Source organism: Zootoca vivipara, chromosome 10, assembly GCF_963506605.1.
Source record: "Zootoca vivipara chromosome 10, rZooViv1.1, whole genome shotgun sequence".
NCBI classification, from domain to species: Eukaryota; Metazoa; Chordata; class Lepidosauria; order Squamata; family Lacertidae; genus Zootoca; species Zootoca vivipara.
Window position 1 is genome coordinate 7,790,550 of NC_083285.1, and position 24,123 is coordinate 7,814,672.

Below are 24,123 nucleotides of genomic sequence, written 5' to 3' on the forward strand. Positions count from 1 at the left end.
CAAGTTACAGGTAGGTAGCCGTGTTGGTTTGACGTACCTCTGAATATCTGAAGATATCTGAAGAAGTGTGCATGCACACGAAAGCTCATACCTATGACAAACTTAGTTGGTCTCTAAGGTGCTACTGGAAGGAATCTTTTTTATTATTTTTTTGTTTTGACATTGTAGCACAGTTCTGGTTTTTCTTTATGCAGGTTTATCTGCACTAAGCCAAGCCAAGCCAAGCAATCCTATACTCACATTATACTGGGATCAGGGACACACCACTGCAATGGCCTGGCAGACAAGGGGAAAACAAACCCAAGTAGAAAATGGTTTTAAAATGACAGACATACCCATAGCACCTTGGCAACTCTGCCAGTATCCATCATTCAAGGACTGCAAAACCATTCAAAGACTGGGTTAGCAAGTGGGACACATTGGTAATGGGAAAGGAAGGAGTGAGCACAGTGTGCACAACCTAAAGGCAGGAGGATCAGTTGTATGTTATGTGTTTCTTTAAAAATTGAGCCAATTTATTACATTTTTACATTTCTCTCCCATCTTTCCTTGGAGGAACTCCAGGCAAGTGTCTGCAGCGTCCTCCATTTTATCATCGTAACAATCCTGTGAGGCACACAAGTGGTTCTAACATCACCTTTTGAAAGTATTTGCATGTGTTTTCCCTCGTACCTTAAGTGGTCAGTTAGTCATCATTGGCAGCCATGTTTACTTGGAAGGTATTACTCGCGCAGTACGTGCAATAAGACTTTCTTCCTGTAGAGAGGAATACAGCTTTGAAACCAGCAGATTTTAATTAGTGTCTTAATTGCCCAGTGACCCTAGCTTGCTTCCATGCCTCGACTCATTCCGCACGTGTCATCTGGCTTGCGAAATAATAAACGTTTTAGCCTCGACTCGCTCTTGTTTTCTTTCCTCTGCCAACAGGCAAACACGGCTACCCACCTTGAAATGTGAGTGCAGAACTGCGTGCTTAAACCACACCTGTCCCTTGGGAGATTCCTGCATGGCAGGGGGTTGGGATGGATGACCCTTGGGGTTCCTCCCCAACGCCACAGTTCTAGGGGAAAATGCGAAGCATCCGCCCTTCTCTCCCTCCACCGCTAGCAACAGAAAAGGGCGAGGCAGGAGTTTCATTCGTCTCGCTCGCAGAGCCAAGCTTCCCAGGCGCTCTTTTGGACCCTCGGAGGCGCAAGGCCCACTCAGCATCTCAGGCTACTAATCGCCGTGGGGGCTGCCCTTGGGGCGGGGCCGGCTTCACTTCTCCCTCGTGCGCCTGCGCGAGCCTCTGCCACGCTAGGAGACCTCCTCCGCTAGGGTGGGGGCACGCTGCGTGCCCTTTCCCGGGACCTGGCGTTCGCGCGGAGGCCTGCTTCGCTTCTCCGCCGCGCGCCTGCGTGAGCATCTGCAGCTGGCGCCGCGGCTGCGCAAAGAGATCTCCTCCGCTGGGGGGGGGCACGCTGCGTCCCCTTTCCCGGAACCTGGCGTTCGCGGGGAGGCCGGCTTCGCTTCTCCGCCGCGCGCCTGCGCGAGTCGTTGCTGCCGCCGCCGCCGACGCCGACGCCAAGGGAGCCCGCCGGGCGGAGAAGGGCGAACTTTGAAGGTGCTTCGCGCTGAGGGGGCAGCGACGCCGCCCGAACGAGGCCGACATGCAGAGCTGGAGCCGCGTCTACTGCGCTCTCGCCCAGGTAGCGGCCCGGAGGGGGCGGGTGGGGAGGCGAGGAGCGGCGGGTCTCGCCGCTGGACTCAGAGCGAGAGGGCGGGCGGGAGCTCAGGCGACGCCCCGGCGAGGCCGCGCTCCGACCTTGGGCCCGACGCCTCTCGCAGGTGCGCGGCAGGCAGCTGTTCAACAGGGGAAGCTCCGAGGCGGAGCACCTGCTTTGCGGGCGGGAAGCCACTCCAGGTCGCGGCTGTGAGGGGGAATCGGCCGTCCGTCGAGGAGGCCGCTGTGCTTCCCCCTTGGGAGTCCCGTCGGGGCTACACCCCCCCCCCCCGCAGATGGTCAGGGGGTGGTAGTGCGGCGACGTGGGGAGCCCTAAGGCCGAAGAAAGAGCTGTGCTTTAGGCGGTGATCAGCCCGTATGATCTGAATTGCAGAGTTGGAAAGGAACTACGGGGGTCATCTTCGAAGACAGGTCCTCTGGCTGGGTCGGGATGGTATAGGGTTGGGGGAAACAACTCCCTTCTCTTGCGGGGGCTCAATTAGTGCCAGTGCCTTCCGTTAAGAGTTCGGATGTAACCTTTGACGGCTCCCTTTCTATGGAGGCGCAGGTTGCAGCCACAGCAAAGTTGGCATTTTTCCATCTCCGCGGTATTAACCAGTTGGTCCCTTACCTTTCTTGCCCTGATCTGGCCACAGTGATCCATGCCACGGTTTGACTACTGTAACTCGCTCTACTCGGGGCTGCCCTTGAAACTGTCCCAGAAACTCCAGTGGGTGCAGAATGCTGCAGCAAGGCTCCTCACGGGGTCCTTGCCATGTTAGCATATCCACCCAGTGCTTTACCAGCTGCACTGGCTCCCGGTGGAGTACCGAGTCAGGTTTAAGGTGCTGGTTTTGACCTTTAAAGCCCTATGCGGCCTAGGACCCTCGTACTTACGGGACCGCCTCTCCTGGTATGCCCCGCAGAGGACCCTCAGGTCCACAAATAGTAACAGCTTAAGAGTCCTAGGCCCAAAAGAAGCCAGACTATCCTCCACAAGGGCCAGAGCTTTTTCAGTGATGGCACCGACCTGGTGGAATGCTCTGTCCTATGAGACTAGGGCCCTGCAGGACTTGATCTCCTTCCGCAGGGCCTGTAAGACAGAGTTATTCCGCCAGGCCTTCAATTTAGCCTGATCTGCCATCCCCCCCCTCCTTTTCCTTTTTTATGAAGAAACCCATCTGGTTCCTCACATCAAAATTTATTATTATTATTATTATTTTATTTTATTCATTGAATTTATATACCACCCTCTACCTGAAGGTCTCAGGGCGGGTCACAGAACAAGGTCAAGATATAAAGCCACAACAGATATAATCAAAATAAAAACAACAACCCAGTAACACCCCCACTCCCCCCAAAAGAGCCATTTTTAAAAGGGCATAGCATCCAGTCCAACTCCCTACAACTACAGGAATCTTTTGCCCAACGTGGGGCTCGAACCCACTGCCTTGAGTTGGAGCATCTCTACCAGTTTAGCTATACCAGACCAAACACTGGTGCAAGATAATTTTATGTGTTCCTTTATCATGGAATCGTAGAGTTGCAAGGGATACGGAGAGTCATCTAAATCCAATTCTCTGCAATATAGGAGTCTCAACGTGCAGCTCCCACCCCTCCACAAAAAATCCAGTTTGAAACCATACCAGACCCTGCTTAGCTTTGCAAACAGTGCTGGCTGTTTTCTTGGGGCACTAATATGAAGTTTTTATATGCCTGTTGTCTTTGTCCATGGAGTTTTCTTGGCAAAATACTGGAGTGGTTTGCTAGTTCCTTCTCCAGGTGTAATTCAGAGCCGGAATTAAGATTGCCAGAAGAAATATCAACAACCTCAGATATGCTGATGACACAACCTTGATGGCAGAAAGTGAGGAGGAATTAAAGAACCCTTTAATGAGGGTGAAAGAGGAGAGCGCAAATATGGTCTGAAGCTCAACATCAAAAAAAAACCAAGATCATGGCCACTGGTCCCATCACCTCCTGGCAAATAGAAGGGGAAGAAATGGAGGCAGTGAGAGATTTTACTTTCTTGGGTTCCATGATCACTGCAGATGGTGACAGCGGTCATGAAATTAATACACCTGCTTCTTGAGAGAAAAGCAATGACAAACCTAGACAGCATCTTAAAAAGCAGAGACATCACCTTGCCAACAAAGGTCCGTATAGTTAAAGCTATGGTTTTCCCAGTAGTGATGTATGGAAGTGAGAGCTGAACCATAAAGAAGGCTGATCGCCGAAGAATTGATGCTTTTGAATTATGGTGCTGGTGGAGACTCTTGAGAGTCCCATGGACTGCAAAAAGATCAAACCTATCCATCCTGAAGGAAATCAGCTCTGAGTGCTCACTGGAAGGACAGATCTTGAAGCTGAGGCTCCAGTACTTTGGCCACCACATGAGAAGAGAAGGCTCCCTGGAAAAGACCCTGATGCTGGGAAAGATTGAGGGCACAAGGAGAAGGGGATGACAGAGGACGAGATGGTTGGACAGTGTTCTCGAAGCTACAAACATGAGTTTGACCAGTGGAAGACAGGAGTGCCTGGCGTGCTCTGATCCATGGGGTCACAAAGAGTCGGACACGACTAAACAACAACAATATGAAGTTTTATTTGCTGCTATGAAGTTTTTATTGCTGCTGCAGCAGCACAACTGTACGCTGTCATCTACTCCAGAGCGGCAACAAAATGCTACAACTGTCCCAACGGTTTGATTTCACCCCCAAAGGCGCACAACTCCATTGCCTCCAGAGACAGATGGATTCCAACAACAAGATGAAGCTGACCACTCTGGCTTGTTATGCACACGGAGCTTTGGAGTAGGACAGAGGAGAGAAGCCACAAAACTTCAAAAGCCCAACAGCTGTTAGTACTGTGGTGGCCATGTCATAGAATTGTAGCGTTGGAATTGGACCATGAGGGCCATCTATTCCAACCCCCTGCAATGAAGGAATATTTTGCCCAATGGGAGGCTTGAACCCATGACCCTAAGGTTTAATAGTCTCGTGCTGTACTGACTGAGCTATCCCAGCAGGTGTATTGCACCTTGCATCTAGTGTAGGCTGCAGTATATATGCTGCTTCTCTGGGGTGGGTTTTACATTCCTCCTTAGCTGGGGAGAAGGTATCAGAGTAGTTTGCTACTGTTTTGACCACCAAGTCATGCTGCCTATGCTGGTGGGTGGTGAATGGGCTTGGCATCTTTATATGTGGTTGCAGCAAACTTAAGCAAGAAACATGGGCTGGTAAGGGGGGATTGCAGCAGCTTCCTGCAAATTTATTCTTGCCATCTCTTAAAAAAAAACTTGGCAATCCTTTGATCTACTTAATTGTACTTTGCATTACTTGTTTCTTTTTATGGCATCTGTGTCTGAGCCTGGTAGAGAGGCTTATTCCTTTGACTTTTCAAGGAGGAGAATTCAAAAAGAAGGGACTCTTCTTCTGTTGTGTTCTGAAATAAAGGACATATTTTGTTAGCTGTTCTGCACTAGAGAGTATCACCTTATATAAGAGATGCCAGGCAGTCTGTGAGGCCTTTTGCATGCTCCACGGAGACCTTTGGTGTCATTCTTTGTATTTTCTAATAAGTCAGAGGTTAAAAAAAAGTGAGGAAGTGTTGACTTGTGTTATCTGTACATAGACTTTGCCACTTCCAATCAGCAGTGAAAGGCAATGTTCAGAATAGGTGCTCATTAAAATAGATTTCAGTGGAACTTTCCCAACATTTATTTTTCTAACTCCAGTAGCTAATTATGCATAGTAAACAAAAGTGTTGTTCAGTGTGCAGAAATCACACAAGTGGGGCAGGGTTTTTACCAATACACTGTGATAATTTCCACCCCAGCCTAGTTGTTTCAAATGATAAATACAGATATTGAGGATCTGAAGAAGAAAATGACCCATAGAAAGTATATCTCCTTAGGAACTAAAGTGGGAGGACAAGTGAAGGTTTTAAAATGAATATTGAACTTTAATGAGTTTAGTTAATCCTGTGAGTAACAATTTGTGTGTTTCTTTAATACATACACTATCCTCGTTGGAAAACATAAATTTATTTCTTCTTGTTTTTCAAATCAGAGAAGCCATTTTAACCGGATCCAGCCTGGCTTACAAGGCATTTCTGTAGTGCCTTTAAGAACCTATGCTGACCAAGGTAAATATTATGTAACTTTAAACATTCCATTCAAAAGTAACATTAAACTGTACATTTAAATATTTTGGGGCATTTCCCCCCATTTCTGCCTCTGTGGTGTTCTTCAGTATTATTAAGATGTTACTACATTGTAAAAAGGGACGCGGGTGGCGCTGTGGGTTAAACCACTGAGCCTAGGGCTTGCCGATCAGAAGGTCGGCGGTTTGAATCCCTGTGACGGGGTGAGCTCCCGTTGTTCGGTCCCTCCTCCTGCCAACCTAGCAGTTCGAAAGCATGTCAAAGTGCAAGTAGATAAATGGGTACTGCTCTGGCGGGAAGGTAAACGGTGTTTCCGTGTGCTGCTCTGGTTCGCCAGAAGTAGTGACTGGAAAGGATCAGGCCCCTTTTCCATGTACTGTATTTAAAAGGAAAACATAGCTGAGATACTGCAAACATAGTGTTACAATACCTCAAGCTTACTGTTGTATTTTTGTGATATTAGCTATAATAAAAATGATGATGATGATGATAAATAATAATCTGTGGCCATGGAAGACTGATTGGTTTGATTGCTCACATGGATTGCTGTATCAGTTGTTACTGTTCCTGTAGGCTTTTTTATACTGAAATATCTTTTAGTGGAGCTGAGGCTCCAATACTTTGGCTACCTCATGAGATGAGAAGACTCCCTGGAAAAGACCCTGATGTTGGGAAAGAAGGGGATGACAGAGGACGAGATGGTTCGACAGTGTTTTCGAAGCTACTAACATGAGTTTGACTAAACTGCGGGAGGCAGTGAAAGACAGGAGTGCCTGGCATGCTCTGGTCCATGGGGTCACGAAGAGTCGGAAATGACTAAACAACAACAATCTTTTAGTGGACTGTCTTGCATTATACACTGTCTTGGTAACTGCTGGTTTAAAGACAGTATATAAATCATTTTAATAATTATGTCATAATGTAAATGCCCTGATACGTCTCTAGCTATGTGCAGTTAATTGCATTGGAACACATGTGGATGGACTCTTGAATGTGCATCCAATCAAAATTAATGCAGCACTGGTAGATGACATGTTCAGAAACTTCCTTCTTTTTAAATGGAAAGAATTGCATTGCTTTTTTCTCTCATTTCAAAGAATAAGTAGAGGAATTGTATCCAAGAAAGATACAATGGGCAGACCCACTGGAAAAAATGGACTTAGTCGTGTCTGTTGATTTCAGTGGATCTGCTTCAATGGATCACACAACCCTGTGTGATCTCGTTTTTCTGTCTGTGCAATATCTGACTGGAAAATTTTAAAATGTAAAATGTTTTCTTACATCTTCCACATCTTATAAACATCTGACATCTTTTTCTGTCAGTTGATGCAGATGTTACTGTCATTGGATCTGGCCCTGGAGGGTATGTTGCAGCAATCAAAGCTGCTCAACTTGGCTTTAAGGTAAGGAAACAGGATGAGAATAATCACATAATGTAGCCGTGGCACAGATAATCTTGTAGTTGTGGTTCTTGCAATTATGTCAAAAGGAAGACGGCCATTTGTAGCTTGGCCGTCTGTATCTTGAAGATGCAAATTGGATGGGTTTAAAAGAGGGTTCCAGCCATAGCCAAACTCGGTCCTCCAGATGCTTTGGGACTACAACTCCCAGCATCCCTGTCCACTGGTCCTGTTAGCTTGGGATGATGGGAGTTGTAGTCCCAAAACATCTGGAGGGCCGAGTTTGCTTATGCCTGAATTGGGCAATTTCATTGAGGGCAAGACTATCAGTGGCCAATAAACATGATGGCTATGCTCTACCTGTTAGAAGCAGTATGCTTTTGAATACCAGTTATTGGAAACTGGAAGGGGGAGAGGCCTTTTAGGTCTTGTGGGTTTCCCATCAGCATCTGGTTGGCCACTGTGAGAAAGCTCAACTAGATGGGGCATTTGCCTGATCCAGCAGGATCCCTTGTGTTCTTATGAATTGCCTGCAGTCTAAAGAACCTGCTATACAAACTTGGGGGAAAGAGTTGTTTGTTGAACAAAAGCCACATCACATTGGAAAGGTAATGTGCAGACTTCACTTGGCACAGATAGGAGGAAGCTAAATTTGCCAGATATATCTAATAGAGAATACACATTATAGCAGACTCATTTTGAAATAAAATCTTTAAGAATAAACTCTTCTGAAGTGTGTCTCTCATATAGAGATGTGGCTGTTATTATGTAGTAGACAATAATGGTGTCTTCGAAGCAGATGAGGTTATATCAGACATTTCTTCAGAAGGAGATCTGTTTCTCTCTAGCAGTGATGGAGAACTTAAGACTCGCTAGATGTTGTTGCAGTCCAACTCTGATCAGCCCTGGTCAGAATAGCCATTGGTTAGGAACGATGGGAGCTTTCTAACAGAATGAAAGTTTTGCCATTAGAAAAAATGCTTATAGGAGTGCTCTAAAAAAAGAATGAATTATTTGAAAATAAAAGAGCAGGAACCCATTGTGGCCTATTTGATCTATGGAGGGGAGACTGTTTTATGAAAATTCATTTTCCTTTTAATACTTAGACGGTCTGTGTGGAGAAGAATGCAACACTAGGAGGGACCTGTTTGAATGTTGGATGCATACCTTCAAAGGTAGGTACAGTTTTTAGTTCTCACCTTGTGCTGTATCTAGATTGGAGGAATATCTACATTCATTTTTGCACAGAAGTACTACTGGGACTCATCAGCATCGTCGTCATCATCATTTTATTTGCATGCTGCCTTTCCACCCCTAGCACCTATGGGTAAGCCGGCCCTGGCTGTGTACTTTTTGAAGCACTTTATTTATGACTACTTCTGTTATGCTTGTGATTATGTAAATCTTTCCATAGTTAAAGCCATGAAAAGAGTTACATAATCACAAGCATAACAGAAGTAGTCATAAATAAAGCACTTCAAAAAGTACACAGCCAGGGCCGGCTTACCCATAGGTGCTAGGGGTGCGGGGCGCCGGGCTCTCAGGGGCGCCAGGCTGAGAGCCCAGGGCTGAGATTTGGAGTCCGGGGATTGAAGAGCCAGGCCAGCCGCTGCCAAGCGGAGCAGAGCAAAGCCCATTGGAGTGCCTCAGGCTTTTCTGCTGCAGGCCCTGAGGCAGCCGGCTGGCTCCGCCCTCCTGCATGCCTGGATTGGTGGGCCGTCGAGAGGCCTACCCAGTGCACGCATGCTGCTCACATAAGGCGTGCAGCTTCCCTCCCAAGTGTCTGTGGGGATTGCTCTCCTCCCTCCACCCACAGTGGCTTGGGAAAGAGTTGCGTGCCCTCCCCAAAAGCTCAACAACTCTGAGCTCCCCCCCAAAATTGGGGGCACTGGTCAGTTTTTTGCACCCCGGTGCCGCATATGCTAAAGACGGCTCTGTACACAGCTAAACTGGACAATTTCCACATGAATCATAGAAGATCTAAAAATAAAGATAAATTTTTTTAATATGAATAACAGGAACAGGAACTCCTAAACAGTAACCCTACCCAAGAGTCTGTTCAGCAGCCTCAGCTTTTGTTGTTTGAGTCAGTCAGGCCTCCACTATCTCAGGCCAAGTGGGAAAAACCAATACGGTCCAACAGTATGAGAAGTCATTAATTGTAATTTTGCAGCATCTTTGGTTAGTGTGTCAGACCATAATTCGGACAGAGAGGCTGAGCATGGAAACTCAAGAGTGACCTTATGTGAATTGTAGCTGTGAGGATTAAATGGATGTGGGAGAATCAGGTACCTGAAGCCCTTGGAGGCAGGGCAGGATGAAAATGTAACAGATACTAGTATTCAGTTTTAATTGGATTATATCCTTCTCAATAGAAGAAAGGAAAAGCGATTTCACCTTAAATGGCTGGTTGTTGCCAGGATCTGGAAGTCAGTTATTTGGTAGTACATTTGTTATTTAAGTCAACCTGGTGTGTCTAACTCTCATGAGTGAAACCTGGCCATCAAAATTTAATAATGGGGCCTAACAAGCAACAGCTACCACTCCTATAAAATATAAAATACTAATATATAAAATAAATAAATACTACTTTATTTAATCTACGCCTTGGAGGCTGGGTTTGGCTGCTATGCATTTATTAATGCAGAAGAGTTTCTAATTTACAGTTCAATGCATCTAGCCAGGTATACGCTAGACTAGATGTTCTTAAACTGTAGTCTGCAGATCATCTGGTAGTCTGCAAGTTCCATCCATGCAGCATGTCAGATTGGTTGTGGAACAGCTAATAATACCTGTATTTGACCCTACACTTGATTATTATTTTTCTGACAGTGGAGGTGTGGCTGTTTTGGTCAGGATCAGATTAAAGAGCAGGCTAATGAGGCTTTGGCCTAAGGCTTCGATTTTCATAACATGGCACTGGTGCTGCCTACTATTTTTTTCATTAAAATTTACCTGTAAGGGTAAGACTATAGTTATTAAAATCTGAGTTATGTATGTAAGTACACATGTTTACTTCTGGAATTAGACATAGAATGCCCACAGGAGCAAATAAATCTCATGTGGTTTAAATCCAATAATTTATTTTTAAATATGATACAAAGAAAGTAGCTGTCTTTTTATTCTGGAATATGAAGTATCATTTTCTTTGAGAATCTTTGTGACTTCCCGACTAATTGGGTAGAATTAATGCCAAATGTGAACCCTATGCGGCTGCTGAGTTGATATTGCTCCTTTGCATTGTTGCTTAACTCTTGATGGTTTTGTCAAAGTGACTTGCTTTTATGTGTCCAGCTGCATGAAAGTTACAAAGATGTATTAATGAAACTGATAACTAATGGAGCATTGGTTCACTCATGCACCTGTGTCACTTGATTACTTCATGACAAGCAGCTGATTGTGTGAACTGACTCTCTTGAATAATAGCCAGTGTGGTGTAGTGTTTAAGAGTGGTGGACTCGTAATCTGGTGAACTGGGTTCCCGTCCCTGCTCCTCCACATGCAGCTGCTGGCTGACCTTGGGCTAGGCACACTTCTCTGAAGTCTCTCAGCCTCATTCATCTCACAGAGTGTTTGTTGTGGGGGAAGGAAGGGAAAAGGAGATTGTTAGCCGCTTCGAGACTCCTTAGGGTAGTGATAAAGCGGGATATCAAATCCAAACTCCCCCCCTCCTCCTCCTCCTCCTCTTCTTCTCCATTGCATTTGAGATAATGTGAATTGATAAGGAAGTTCTTTATGGAAATTTATGTAGTCCATTCATACTTCCGTTCATTCATTCACTTGATACTGCAGGCATCAAGTGCTGAACATGGTGGTGTTTTCCTGAAGCCATATTAATAACCAATGTGAAATTACTTCATTCTGTGAAATTACAATGTGAAATTACTTCATTCTGATCTTAGGATAAATAGTAGTGATGTCATACTATAGCAAGGGTGACTTAACCAATGCTCATCCAAATGTTGTTGGACTCCAACTCCCATCAGCCCCAGTCAGTCCAACGATATCTGGAAGGCTGCAGGTTAGCCACTCCTGAACTGCACTAATCTTTTACTACCGGTACAATATCCCCTTTGGAAATTATGTGCTTTGTTTAATGTTGTTTTATGTTACAGGCCTTGCTAAACAATTCACATCTGTATCATTTAGCCCATGGAAAGGACTTTGCTAGTAGAGGAATCGAAAGTAAGTATGAAATACCATCTGTTGACATTCCAAATATCCTGGTTCTGCTGTGCTAGTGCATAGCGAGATAATTTACGGGATTGGATATTGGGTTAGACTGCTGTATCCTCTTAATATAGTCCTCCCAAAAAATAGGGAGTCAACTCTGCATATTTAAAAGGATGTAATAAATTAAATAATGTTAATTAAATTAAAATTATATGTACCCAGAAACTTGCCAGACAGGCCAATACTTAGCTGGAATCCAGTACATTACTTTTGTTTGAGCTACTGGGTAAAATATTGTCTGTGAGTTGCTCTTGTCTGTAGAGGAAAGGTCAAAAGGCTTAAATTTTGATAGAAAGAATTATGCTTAACATTCCTTGCGCACAGCGGGGCTTTCACTTGCTTCCTGGTGCAGCCCTGTGTTCCTTTCCCCAAGCTGCTCCTGTGGGTGAGATTTGATAAATCACTGCTTGATTTAGAGCAGGTGGGAGAATAAGCAATGTTCTTCCACTCTGCATGAAAAAGCGGAATGTTCTTTGGCTTTTGAAGCCTTGCCTTTCAATTTTGTTCTAAATGAAAGCTAATAATTCAGGGAAGCAACCTGAAAGAGTCAGGTCATTCCATGGCTATGGTCTTGATTCTGATCTAAGCAAACTTAAATCATTAGAAAATATATACATATATAAGCCAAATTTATAGGCCTACTTCTCTTTCTTTTAGTCACCATGCCATGCAGTATGTATTAACCTGTCTTTTGAATTCACAGAAATAACTCTTAACATTTTAAAGCAAGATGTAGACCAGGGGTCCCCAAACTACGGCCCCCGGGCCGGATGCGGCCCAATCGGCCTTCCAATCCGGCCCGCGACGACCCCCGCCGCCCGCTGCCGCCGCCCACTCTCACGGCGCGCGGCGCAGCGGCGATCTGAAAAATCGGCAAAAAATTGCCGAAAATCCTTTGTGCGCATGCGTACGGGCCTCTCCCGACCCGGAAGAGGTCATTTCTGGTGCACTTCCGGGTCGGGGGAGGCCCATACGCATGCGCACAAGCGATTTTCGCCGATTTTTTTTCCGCCCGTGTGCGTGTGCGCATGCGCACGGGCGCGCACTCCCCCGCCCTCCGGCCCGCTGCGCGCGCACTCCCCTGCAGTCCGGCCCACCGCGCGGTCGGCGCGGCGGGCACCGGCCCGCCGCTCGGTAAGTCTGGGGACCCCTGATGTAGACTTAATAACGTTTGTTGTAGATAACGTTTGTTGTGGCAAGCATCTTCTTAGAAGAGGCATGCTCTCCTATGTGAGGGCTTTATTTAAGAAACGTGGTGCTGGTGTATTACACCTGATTAATCAGAGACACATTTTAAATGGATAAATTGAAATGATAAATAGACTGAACATTGTTTTATTATTCAAGACATTTGTAGCCCCCCCTTTTAATAGTGCTTTCAAATGAAAATTTAAACAAATGAAAATTACTAAGTCCAAAATGTTACAGAATGTCTATCAATAAAAAAACAAGATATCACTAGCAGCATAAAGATACATCTTCCACTAAAAGTATGGAATAATAGTGTGAGTTTGACGGCACATAACACTTTTTAGTTCTGGTGCCATATTCCTGGGGAGGGATCTGCAGAACTGGGGCCCAGCCACAAGACAAGCCTTGTCCACAGCCACCACGTTTTATCTTAGAGCAGGGTCTTTTGTGGAAAATCTCAAAGGAATCCTCTGATACAACTTCAGTATTGTAGGGTACACCCACCGGGGTAATGGAGATACATGAAGGAAGGGAGATATTGGTGTCTTAAGTTAATAAAACTTGCTAGATATTTCACTGAAGCATTTAATAGAACTGTAAGAACTTTGCTATGTGCTTAAGTCTGCAAAAATAAAGTCTGTGTTCCATTTGCACATACTTATATAGTTACAGGACTCAAACTGAATTTAGAGAAGATGATGGAGCAGAAAAGTGGTGCAGTCAAGGCCTTAACAGGGGGAATTGCTCACTTGTTTAAACAGAACAAGGTACGTCTGGACTCTGAACCAAAAGCAGTTTGCTGCTTGCGCTATTCCTGGCCATTTCTTGGTCACTTTAGAAGTTGGTGCCGGTGTAAATTGCCGCTTTTCTATAAATGGTTGCCAGGACTGCAGCCCAATTTGCAATTCATCACATGGAATATGATACCCAAGTAAGTCATACAGGGAGTGGACCCATTGAAATCGATGGATATAGCCTGAGGGTGATTAACGTTGGCTATTGCCCAGAGATTAGTGGTTTTAATCCCATCTTCAAATCTAAACTGATAGTTCTTGGCGCGAGAAGCCAGATCAATCATTGACTCCTTTTGCTCAGACATATAGCCTGAACATGGTCAAATACATCCCTGAAGAACCAGAGGATGAAGTTTTTTTGGCTTGGTTAGAACTTTTATCATGGGCTGCATATCCACTACCGTAGCAACTGCTGAAGGTGGAAGCCCCATCAATATGTGTGCTGCTTGCAGTCCCCCCCCCCCTGTGTTGCTTGAATGCCCACTGTTCTTTAAAGGCTTGCCAGCCACCTAATCTGCTTCATTTGTAGGCCAAGCTTCCTTTCAAAGTGAAGATATTCATTTCTATACTTTCTTCACACTTTAAAAAACAGGTGGCTGGCTGGCCTCCTCTTGGGTGTTCTTGGGGATCACTGGGACCTGAATGCTGATAGGATCAAGTCGTACTCATTAAATGCATGGAAACTTAAAGAGTTGTTAGCTTAGACTAAAAACACCAGTGTGTTTCAAAGCCGAAACATCTTATGTGTGCCCCGTGCCACAAAAAGCCCCCCCCCAAACTTTACTCCATCAACCTCTGTGTATCAGATTTCAGGGCCTCCTTTTAAAAAGGGTAAATGATAGCATTGCTGCAATCTGGAATGTTTCTTAGTTAATTTTGTTTAAGAAGAGCTTTCTTTTTTGAAGGTGACACATGTTTCTGGGTTTGGAAAAATAACTGGCAAAAACCAGGTCACTGCAACGAAAGATGACGGCAGCACTCAGGTCATTAATACAAAGAACATCCTCATAGCTACTGGCTCAGAAGTAACACCTTTCCCGGGAATTACGGTATGACTTGATTTTAAAACTTTTTTACTAGTGTGCTCACTGCTCACTTGCCATTAACGGACTGCAAAAATGGGCCAGCAAACCCACATTTTCAGCTGTGCTTGGCATGCCCTGAGTCAAGAAATCTTCCTCTCCCTGACCTCAATCAGATACATGCCTAACATTGTATTGGGATCAGAAATTCTTAGCCCTTTTCTAGCTCTCAGGTGCCTTTGTTAGGTCATTTAATGTGTTCCAGTAACAAGTGATAATTTTCCAGCGACAGGACTGTCAAATAGGAACATTAGTATTCTTTGTTGCTTCTGTTTTCAGTGTTACTTATGTTACCTTCCATAGGTGTAAGAATCATGCTAGTTTGCTAGGACTTGAGTTGTATGTGCTGGCAAATTAGGCTGAGGGCCCTTCACCTTGCACAGCTACAGCAAAGGTAGACCAGAGGGCTTGTGTGATGAAGGGAGCCTGTTGCTAGGCAAAGAGTTGTATCCACTTAAGTCCATTGAAATTAAAAGGCCCAAGTTAGTTCTGCCCATTCCATTCAAGGGGTCTCCTCTGTGTGACTAATGTTGTATACAATCCAGAATGAGGAGGATCATTTCTGGAAAAGTGCCAGCGAGAGTTGCTTGGTCTGGAGAATGGTTTCATTTTCTAGCTGCTTCTGTCCTGTGCTGAGGTAACTGGTTGAATGGCAAGAACAGGGCACCGAAATAACAAGGGTTAAGCCAGGCTCCCGAGTTCAAATGTAATAACAATCCACACTTGATAGGAAGCTAAGATTTGTAAGCCAGCAGCAAAACATGGTTTCAAATGGTGATTTGCTGCCCTGAAATAAACCATGGTTAAGTTCAGAGAAACCATAATTAGGCCAGGTCGAACTTTTCTTGCTTATGGCCAGAGGTGTTTGCAACATGGAAACTAGCTCAAATATATATTGTACAACAAATCCCGTTTGCAAATACAAATAGGCTAAACATACCATGGTGTGGTGGCTGTTAAATATTCACTTCCGAGATCAGAAGAGATTGGGTGTGTTCATGGTGGTATGACTGTTGTCTTACATATTACCTTGAAAAAAATGTTGGCATTTTATACACAGTGTATGCTTTTATACAAAAGTCTCATATTTGGGAGAATTTATTTTCTTTTAAATTTGTTTAGATTGATGAGGATACGGTTGTATCTTCCACGGGGGCTCTTTCTTTGAAGCAAGTCCCTGAAAAAATGGTGGTCATTGGTGCAGGAGTCATTGGTGTAGAACTGGTAAGAAGTGCTCTACCTCCTTTTAATTTTTTTCAGCGTCTGTCAATATTCCTAGTTGACATGCGAAAAAATATTTCTGGGCCTCATGCAATTGCCTGTAGGGGTCTATTGGGCTGACGGCAGTCACGCAAACCAGTCAAGGTACTAAGGAAACATGGGTTGAATATACCAGTGCCCTTCTATGAGGGCTGCTTATACGGCTGTTATGATTCTTGCAATCGCAGGAATAGTTTTCCAAATGGCAACAGTTGTGCAAATAGCAGCAGCTCTCTATCCACTGGTACGTGGAGGTCCCATGCCATACAGGCTTTATTTCTAGGCCGTTCTGTTTGGCAGCCTTGCATGCTTGCACAATCGAACACATGGGGCTTAGTGAATATTTGCACAAATGTTGACATATATCAGGGCTTCTGCAGGACTGGAAGGAGTTACAATCCAATAACCTCTGGAGGACCACAGGTTCCCCATTCCTGGTTTATTGTGTTCCTAGTTAAGGAAATTTATCGGTCAGGGAAATTGTCATGAAAGTGTAGCAGGCGTTGTGCAAAAGGTTAAAAAACATTCATGGGCTGTTTAAAGATTTCTGGTGGAGTTAATTAAATCTTCCATGGTTGCCATTAGTCAGATGAATTTGTAGCAAAGGCAATACACAGGAGCTATAAAATCTCTCTCTCTCTCTCTCTCTCTCTCTCTCTCTCTCTCTCTCTCTCTCTCTCTCTCTCTCTCTCTTAAATAAAGTAAAAATGGGCTTGTTTGCATTGCAGGGTTCAGTCTGGCAGCGTCTCGGTGCAGATGTGACAGCTGTGGAGTTCTTGGGCCATGTGGGTGGATTGGGTATTGATATGGAGATATCGAAGAACTTCCAGCGTATTCTCCAGAAGCAAGGCTTTAAATTTAAACTGAATACTAAAGTTACCGGTGCTACCAAGAGACCCGATGGAAAGATTGATGTTTCGTAAGTATGTATGCAACTACGTAAATATGTAACTTAAAGAAACAGGTTGTCTACTTTTTATAAAACCTAAGTTAGCCCCAGTTCAGACTTGGGATCCAGGGAGTGGTGGAATTACTGGCATCTATATATATACAGTCGAACCTCGTTTTGTGGCCGTGATCCGTTCCGGAGCCCCGGCCGCTAGCCGAAAAGGACACAGGGCAAAGCGCTGCATCTGCGCACGTGCATGGAGCAGTTTGCGCTTCCACGCATGCGCAAGCGACAAACCCGGAAGTAACCCATTCCGGTACTTCCAGGTTTGCCGTGGATGTTCGCTGGAATGGACGCTAGTCGAGGTGGGTGTTCATGGAAGTATTACTGTATATGAGACTGGTTCTTAGGCTATTTCAAATATATTTTCATCTCTGGAAACATGTTTACAGAACTGTAGCTATCGGCATGGAAAGTGTATATTGTAGAATCAAATATACTGAGTTGTAGCTTGAGTCACACTCAGGGAATAGACCCACTAAAATAACGTTATTCTGGTCCATTGATTTTTTTTCAGTGTCGCCCAATGTGGTGCCATCTAGGTGTTGTGTTGGGTTTCAACTCCCACGTGCTTCTGGTGCCAAAGCCTCCATAACCTGCGATGCAAAGTGACAGGTTCCAGTGAGATCTCATGATATTTTGCTACAGTCTCATTGGAAGCAGTGGGGTTTCTCTGCAGGCGGTGCCCCCACTGCCTGAGGCGACTGCTTCACCCTGTCTCATAGCCAGGCATCCCTGCTGACCATTGGCCAGGCTGGATGGGGTTGATGGATGTTGGGAGTCCAACATCTGCAGAGCTACCCCTGACGTAGGTGATGTAAACCATTAGTTCATGCTTTAAAAAACACACAACACAGACAAGTCCTCTTGGAGATGCTAATCTTGGATAATGACGGTTACTTATGCCTCTTACACTGCACAAATTGAAATGTTTCTAATGTAATAGGCATTGGCATCCTGTTCACATGTTCAAAATCTTACATTTGTTGCATGTGGTGGCTGGATAAAAAACCACAAAGTTTAAACTTGAATTTGTTACACTCTCGATGTGTAGACTCTCTATGAATTTCACAAAATCCCTATGCCGTTTGATTTTATTGTTTGTAGCACAGCTGGCAAGATTCAGAAATTAGCTGGACAAGGTGTAGTCGAAACAATTCGAAGGGGGTTTAAGAGACAATCCCACCTTTCATTATAGACATGGTGTTGTTGTGACTGAGATGATTATAATATTTCTTTCGTTTAAGCTGTTTGTTGGAGAACTGCTGTAGTCACTTACTGTGACATGAATGTAAAAACATGTAAATCTAGTATGGCTTAACTATAATTTGCTGTAGTTTTGCAGGGCATTGACATATTATCCATGTAACGACCCATAACTGTTAGATTAGGCATCCCCAAACTTCAGCCCTCCAGATGTTTTGGACTACAATTCCCATCTTCCCCGACCACTGGTCCTGTTAGCTAGGGATCATGGGAGTTGTAGGCCAAAACATCTGGAGGGCCGCAGTTTGGGGATGCCTGTGTTAGATAAAAAGGAGTGATCAGGAGTCATTGACAACAGGTGTACTAACAGTGCTTCTCTATTCATGAAGACTGCCCTTCTCCTTTCCCCCCAGGATTGAAGCTGCTGCTGGTGGCAAGGCAGAAGTGATCACTTGCGACGTACTTCTGGTTTGTATCGGGCGGCGCCCATTCACTAAGAATCTTGGCCTGGAAGATGTGGGTATTGAACTAGATAATAGGGGAAGAATCCCAATCAACAACAGATTCCAAACCAAAGTCCCAAAGTAAGTGAAGTAGTCAGTTGGGCTGTTGGAAATTGTTTTTTCTGAGTTGCTGTTTTGAGTTTAAAGTTAAGGTTCCGTTGTATTAACAAGATGGGTATAAAAACTGGTTGTAGTTTAGTGCGGGAGCATTGGTTAAGTGGAGGAAGATTTATACTGTGTCAGATTGTTACAATCTCCTCTTTTGGCTTGTATTACTCTTACTACAATCATAATTAATATATGCTAGAAAAGGATGACTAGAACAAGCCCATTTACCTTGGGCCTTCATTTACCTTTGGCTTAAAACGAGACTGTAGCTCAAAGTCATTTTACCTTAAAAAAATGAATAGTTTCAAATAAGATTAGAAATTTGGCTCTTCGTTGTATTATTATTATTTTTAGCCTATTCCATGTATATTCAGGACAATGGGTCAAAAGCTGCTGTTACAGTGCATGTTTTTATGTCTATCTGCCTGTTTTTCTTTACTTGGCAGCATCTATGCTATTGGCGATGTAGTTGCTGGACCGATGCTTGCTCACAAAGCGGAAGATGAAGGTATTTTGTGTGTTGAAGGAATCGCTGGAGGTGCAGTTCACATTGACTACAACTGTGTGCCCTCAGTCATTTACACACATCCTGAAGTTGCCTGGATTGGAAAATCGGAGGAACAGCTGAAAGAAGAGGTACTATTTATAGTTTCTTCTGTTCACTCATAGTAGAGCAGTGTGTCTATGCCCTGGTTTGCATGTATCACTAAGCCAAACCACGGCTAAGCATGAACTTAATGATTGTGCAGGTACTTGCTGCAAACGTGTCGGCCAGTTTGCTCCTCACCCAGTAGTCCTGCTGCCCAGAGCTAAACTGTAGTTTAGCTTAGAATATCATCTGAACCCCAGGCTCTTGCTCCAGACAACCCATGAATTTTAAGAACTTTTCAGACTACTGAAGGTATTTTTTGCTTTGAACTGCTTTGAGCTTCACTAAAGAATTATTATTATTATTAATCAAATTAGGGGACGCAAGTGGCACTGTGGTCTAAACCACTGAGCCTAGGGCTTGCCGATCAGAAGGTCGGCGGTTCGAATCCCCACGACGGGGTGAACTCCTGTTGCTCACCAGCCTGGGTCCAGACATAAAGCTAAACCAAACCATGGCTTAGTGCCAAGTAACATTGCACCAGAACAGCTGGGGGGAGGAGTGGAGGAATGTGATTTTTTTACTGTGAGTACCTGAATGCTTGTGTGTTAACACTAAGCTAACCATAGCTAAATGTTACAGGTAGGTAGCCGTGTTGGTCTGAGTCGAAACAAAATAAAAAAAAATTCTTCAGTAGCACCTTAAAGACCAACTAGGTTTTTATTTTGGTATGAGCTTTCGTGTGCATGCACACTTCATCAGATAGGTATATAGCTAAATGTGATGTGCAAACTGGACCTGGATTTCTTTTGGAGCAAGGGGTAGAATAATGGAGCTGGCCGTAGCAACAATGTGCTTGAATATCAGTGTTTCAGTTTATAGCGGAGAGGAGAGGGAGTCTTTCATGATGTGCCCCCCTCCCAGTCATTGTTTTAGGTAGTGATAGAGCAGCCATGAGTACACAAAGCGAGGTGCTAGGAATCATAGACGTCGTTCAGTCCTGCTCCCAGAAACAAACCACTGTTAAAAACTTGCGGAAGTGAGAACCCCATGGATGTTAGAAACAAGGCTGCTGCAGTTCTGAATGTTACATATTTGGTGTCATATGTGTCTTCTGAGTGCTCTTCAGTTTTCCTGCCTTTTGTCCCAAAGTTGCAAGTGCTTTTCTGTAAGGTTCTGCTACGGCAGCCCCAGTGGGAAGAAAACAATTTGGGGAAAGGGGCTATTTTGAGAGCGCCACTGCCTTAAATCAAGTGTCCACTCCCCACGCCACATTCTTAAGCAATTGCAGCAGTTTCTGTACATGGATCTATAATGGTCATGTCTTCTTCGGACCTCATGAAAATGTAAACTGGGCTGCACCACATCTGATGGCAGGGTTGCAACTCCAGGACTGAATGCTTCTCCACACAAAACATTTGTGTTTGGGAGAAGGCTAGGATAGAACCCTCTCCCGGACACCTAGTTTTCTATGTATGAAATACTTTTGTGTGGAGTAGCATGTGAGCACCCCCTCCCTAACTTGACCTTTCAGAGCTCAGAGGCAGCGAACTGGGGCCTTAGTAAATCTCTGCCTGCATGCAGCCTGAGAAGTCATACTTGAGTTTTCTGCCAGGTGCAGGAGATAATGTCCAGCTTTTTATAACGGTCTTTTGCTTTTTAGGGGGTGGAATACAAGATTGGCAAGTTTCCTTTTGCTGCCAACAGCCGGGCGAAGACCAATGCTGACACAGATGGCTTGGTGAAGATGCTAAGTCACAAAACAACAGACAGGATGCTGGGAGCGCATATTTTAGGCGCAGTGAGTACTATGTGGAATCTGCACGTTGTGCTTCAGAATCTTGAATGTATTTGGTCCTGGTGGTCGGGAGTTCATTATATGCAACCATGTATACTTCTGGCCTCTAAGCATTTGGTGGTGGCTTAATGTTTATATCCCCAAGACTGTTTTGTTTACCACAGCTCAGTTGCTCTTCTTACATGCCTCGTGGTGTTCTGTGTACCTTTTCCTTCCATAATTCAAGAAGATAACCCAAGAATGCCACAACAAATGATGGATTCATGGGCATTTAAATAAACACATCCCTTCTTGCATAACTTAGTCCACTGCAGAATTTGAATTTTTTTGGATTGCAGACTTAAGGCTTTTCACATGCTGGCTCCTAAATCCTCCGTCATAGTGTGCCATTACCATGTGCCACTACCAAGTGCGGCACAGTGGACTTTGCCAGAGTTTTGTGGTGTATGATTTTTCTCTTACTCCATACTCCTCAGTGTGAGGTTCTGACAGTCATGGCATTCGCCAGCAGAATGCAATTCTTTAAAAACAAACAAAAGCAAACCAGAACATGAAAAAACCCATCATGCACACTGCATTCAGAGCACTCTGTGTGCAGTGCTAAAAGCATATAATTTGGTCTTATGCACAACTTTAAACATCCTGAGTGTCTCAGAAGCTATGCTTGAAAGCATGCAAACAGGCATCCAAACCCAGATTTATGATGCTATTACATACAAATATAAGAAGCCAATGGCATCTTAGAAGTGTTGTTCCCCAGTTGCTTTCTCTCACAAGGGAATAACTCAATGGCAGCTGATGAAATATGCACATGTATAATATGTAAATCTTGTTTTTTTCTAATCAGTACTTGCATATTTTAATGAAGATTTCATTGATAGCCCTAAGGCTTTGCTAGGTGTATAGTTGTTTACCTTAAGCATTTAACACAAATCAGATTTAACACCAAATTTTGATAATCTTTCTAAAAGCACAGAATACAGAGCTTTATTTATAGTTCTCTGTACCTCTGCTTTTAATTTTTTCTTGTACATTTATTACTTGCATCATAATAATTTCCTCCCCATCCAGGGTGCTGGAGAAATGATTAATGAAGCTGCTCTTGCAATGGAATATGGTGCATCGTGTGAAGATGTTGCAAGAGTTTGCCACGCACATCCAGTAAGTTGGTGTGAACTGTCTAGTCATTTTTGTCTCTCTGTGGGTTAATTGAAGATCCAGATAACAATTGCAAGGTTCCCCACCATTACTCTTTCCCCCGCATTGTTGTTTAGTCACGTCCGACTCTTCGACCCCCCCCCCCATTACCTTTTCCTAATTACTTTCTTTTGTTCTCAACAGACTGTGTCTGAAGCCTTCAGGGAAGCCAACCTAGCAGCATCATTTGGCAAAGCGATCAATTTCTAAAGCAAAAGGATACATATAACACACAAAGCATATTTTCCTTTGAAAACTGACCGAAGTCTTTGTGAAAAGCTGAGTCATTTGAAAACTTCTGGGACTTAACTAAGTGAACTTTTCTTTTCAACATGAGCTATTTAAACAGATTTGGGGTTGGGGAATCACCCAACAGCTGTACATTAAGTACGTTTGCTTGTTTGTACATTCTAGGTTTCTGCAGAAGACATGCTACAGCAATGGCAGTTTAAGGTTGTAGCGTGCTTAAAGAGAGTCCATCATGTACTTGGGCAAAATATAATTGTTGATACTACCCAGTGTTGCTGTTCTGTCATTGCCAAGGAACTGATACTGTAATATCATGATACTTAAAATATGCCGCTGTCCCCTTTGCACAATGCTGTCGTAATTTTAGTGAGAGGGATATCAATAGGTTTCAACGCGTCACAATCTTTTTAAAGTTATTTTTAAACCAAGGCTAGTCTGTCTCGACTCTTCTTGATATGTGGGACAAAATACATACAGCTGGTTTTGCTCTGTGAACAACCATTTGTATCGATACATTTTTTAAAAATGGAAAAACACCTCTGTTTTTGTGAAACTCATTGAAAGAAAATCAAGTTCTTTTGGAGAAACAAAAATTGGTATTAAAAAAATACACTCTGTGGAAGGCAAGTGGAAGAGTTCGTACAAAGCTGTTGCACAAGCAGGCCAACATTTTTGGCTTTAGCGCCATTGTCCTCTCACAGTGTTCTGACATGAGGTGCAAGCAGCAGTCTCCTTCCTTTCTGCTTGTATGCACAGCTGAATCCAGGTAATAGAATCCATGATGCAGTTTCCCTATGCCTGTGCTTCACATACTGGGTTTCATGACCTCTATTGTGGTGGAGGATCAGTTTTCTTGTCCCTAAAAGGTAAAGGGACCCCTTTACCATTAGGTCCAGTTGTGACTGACTCTGGGGTTGCGCGCTCATCTTATATTATTGGCCGAGGGAGCCTGCGTACTGTTTCCAGGGCATGTGGCCAGCATGACAAAGCTGCTTCTGGCAAACCAGAGCAGCACACGGAAACGCTGCTTACCTTCCCACCCGAGCGCTACCTAATTATCTGCTTGCACTTTGATGTGCTTTTGAACTGCTAAGTTGGCAGGAGCTGGGACCGAACAACGGGAGCTCACCCCGTCACGGGGATTCGAACTGCCGACCTTCAGATCGGCAAGCCCTAGGCTCTGTGGTTTAACCCACAGCACCACCCGCTAGATTTGCATAAAAATAATTCATGGTACATAATAGTTCATTTATATGGTGGCATTCTTAACACTTCCTTTGTTAGAAATAGTGGGGGAATGAATCTGTTCAAACAAGAGGGAGGGAGATTAGAAAAATCTCGGATTTGCTTGGAATCACTGGCTCAGGGATCTTATGGTCCTAAGGGTTCACACACACCCTTTAATGCAGACACCTCAGCTAATGTAAAAAGGGTATTTTATTTTCTACTGTTTTCCAAAGAGTACAAATACATAATATCAAAACTAATTTATTGCAGGTAAAAATTACCATCTGTACCAGGGAGTGCTAGGGCAAGCACCTGATACAGTGACAGTCAAAACACAATGACACAAATTATGTTTCTGTCTTTTGTTTCAGGTGTCCTTTCCCCTCACTCTGATGTTTGGTCCTCTATGACTTTATTTTTTATATTTTTGCTTTCCTAACATCCGGTGACATAGCAGAGGAAGTTCGGGAG

General features: G+C 44.1%; 1 protein-coding gene across 1 annotated transcript; it reads left to right on the forward strand.

Annotated features, from left to right (window-relative positions):
• Positions 1-1,531: 1,531 nt before the first annotated feature.
• DLD (dihydrolipoamide dehydrogenase) lies at positions 1,532-22,853 on the forward strand. The gene is made up of 14 exons (XM_035126502.2): positions 1,532-1,688; positions 5,773-5,848; positions 7,190-7,269; positions 8,373-8,441; positions 11,382-11,451; positions 13,357-13,457; positions 14,390-14,533; positions 15,689-15,790; positions 16,555-16,745; positions 18,395-18,565; positions 19,039-19,228; positions 20,845-20,982; positions 22,051-22,140; positions 22,321-22,853. Exons 1-14 carry the CDS (start codon positions 1,650-1,652, stop codon positions 22,384-22,386), a joined length of 1,527 nt encoding a protein of 508 aa, XP_034982393.1. The 5' UTR covers positions 1,532-1,649; the 3' UTR covers positions 22,387-22,853.
• The last annotated feature ends 1,270 nt before the right edge of the window (positions 22,854-24,123 follow it).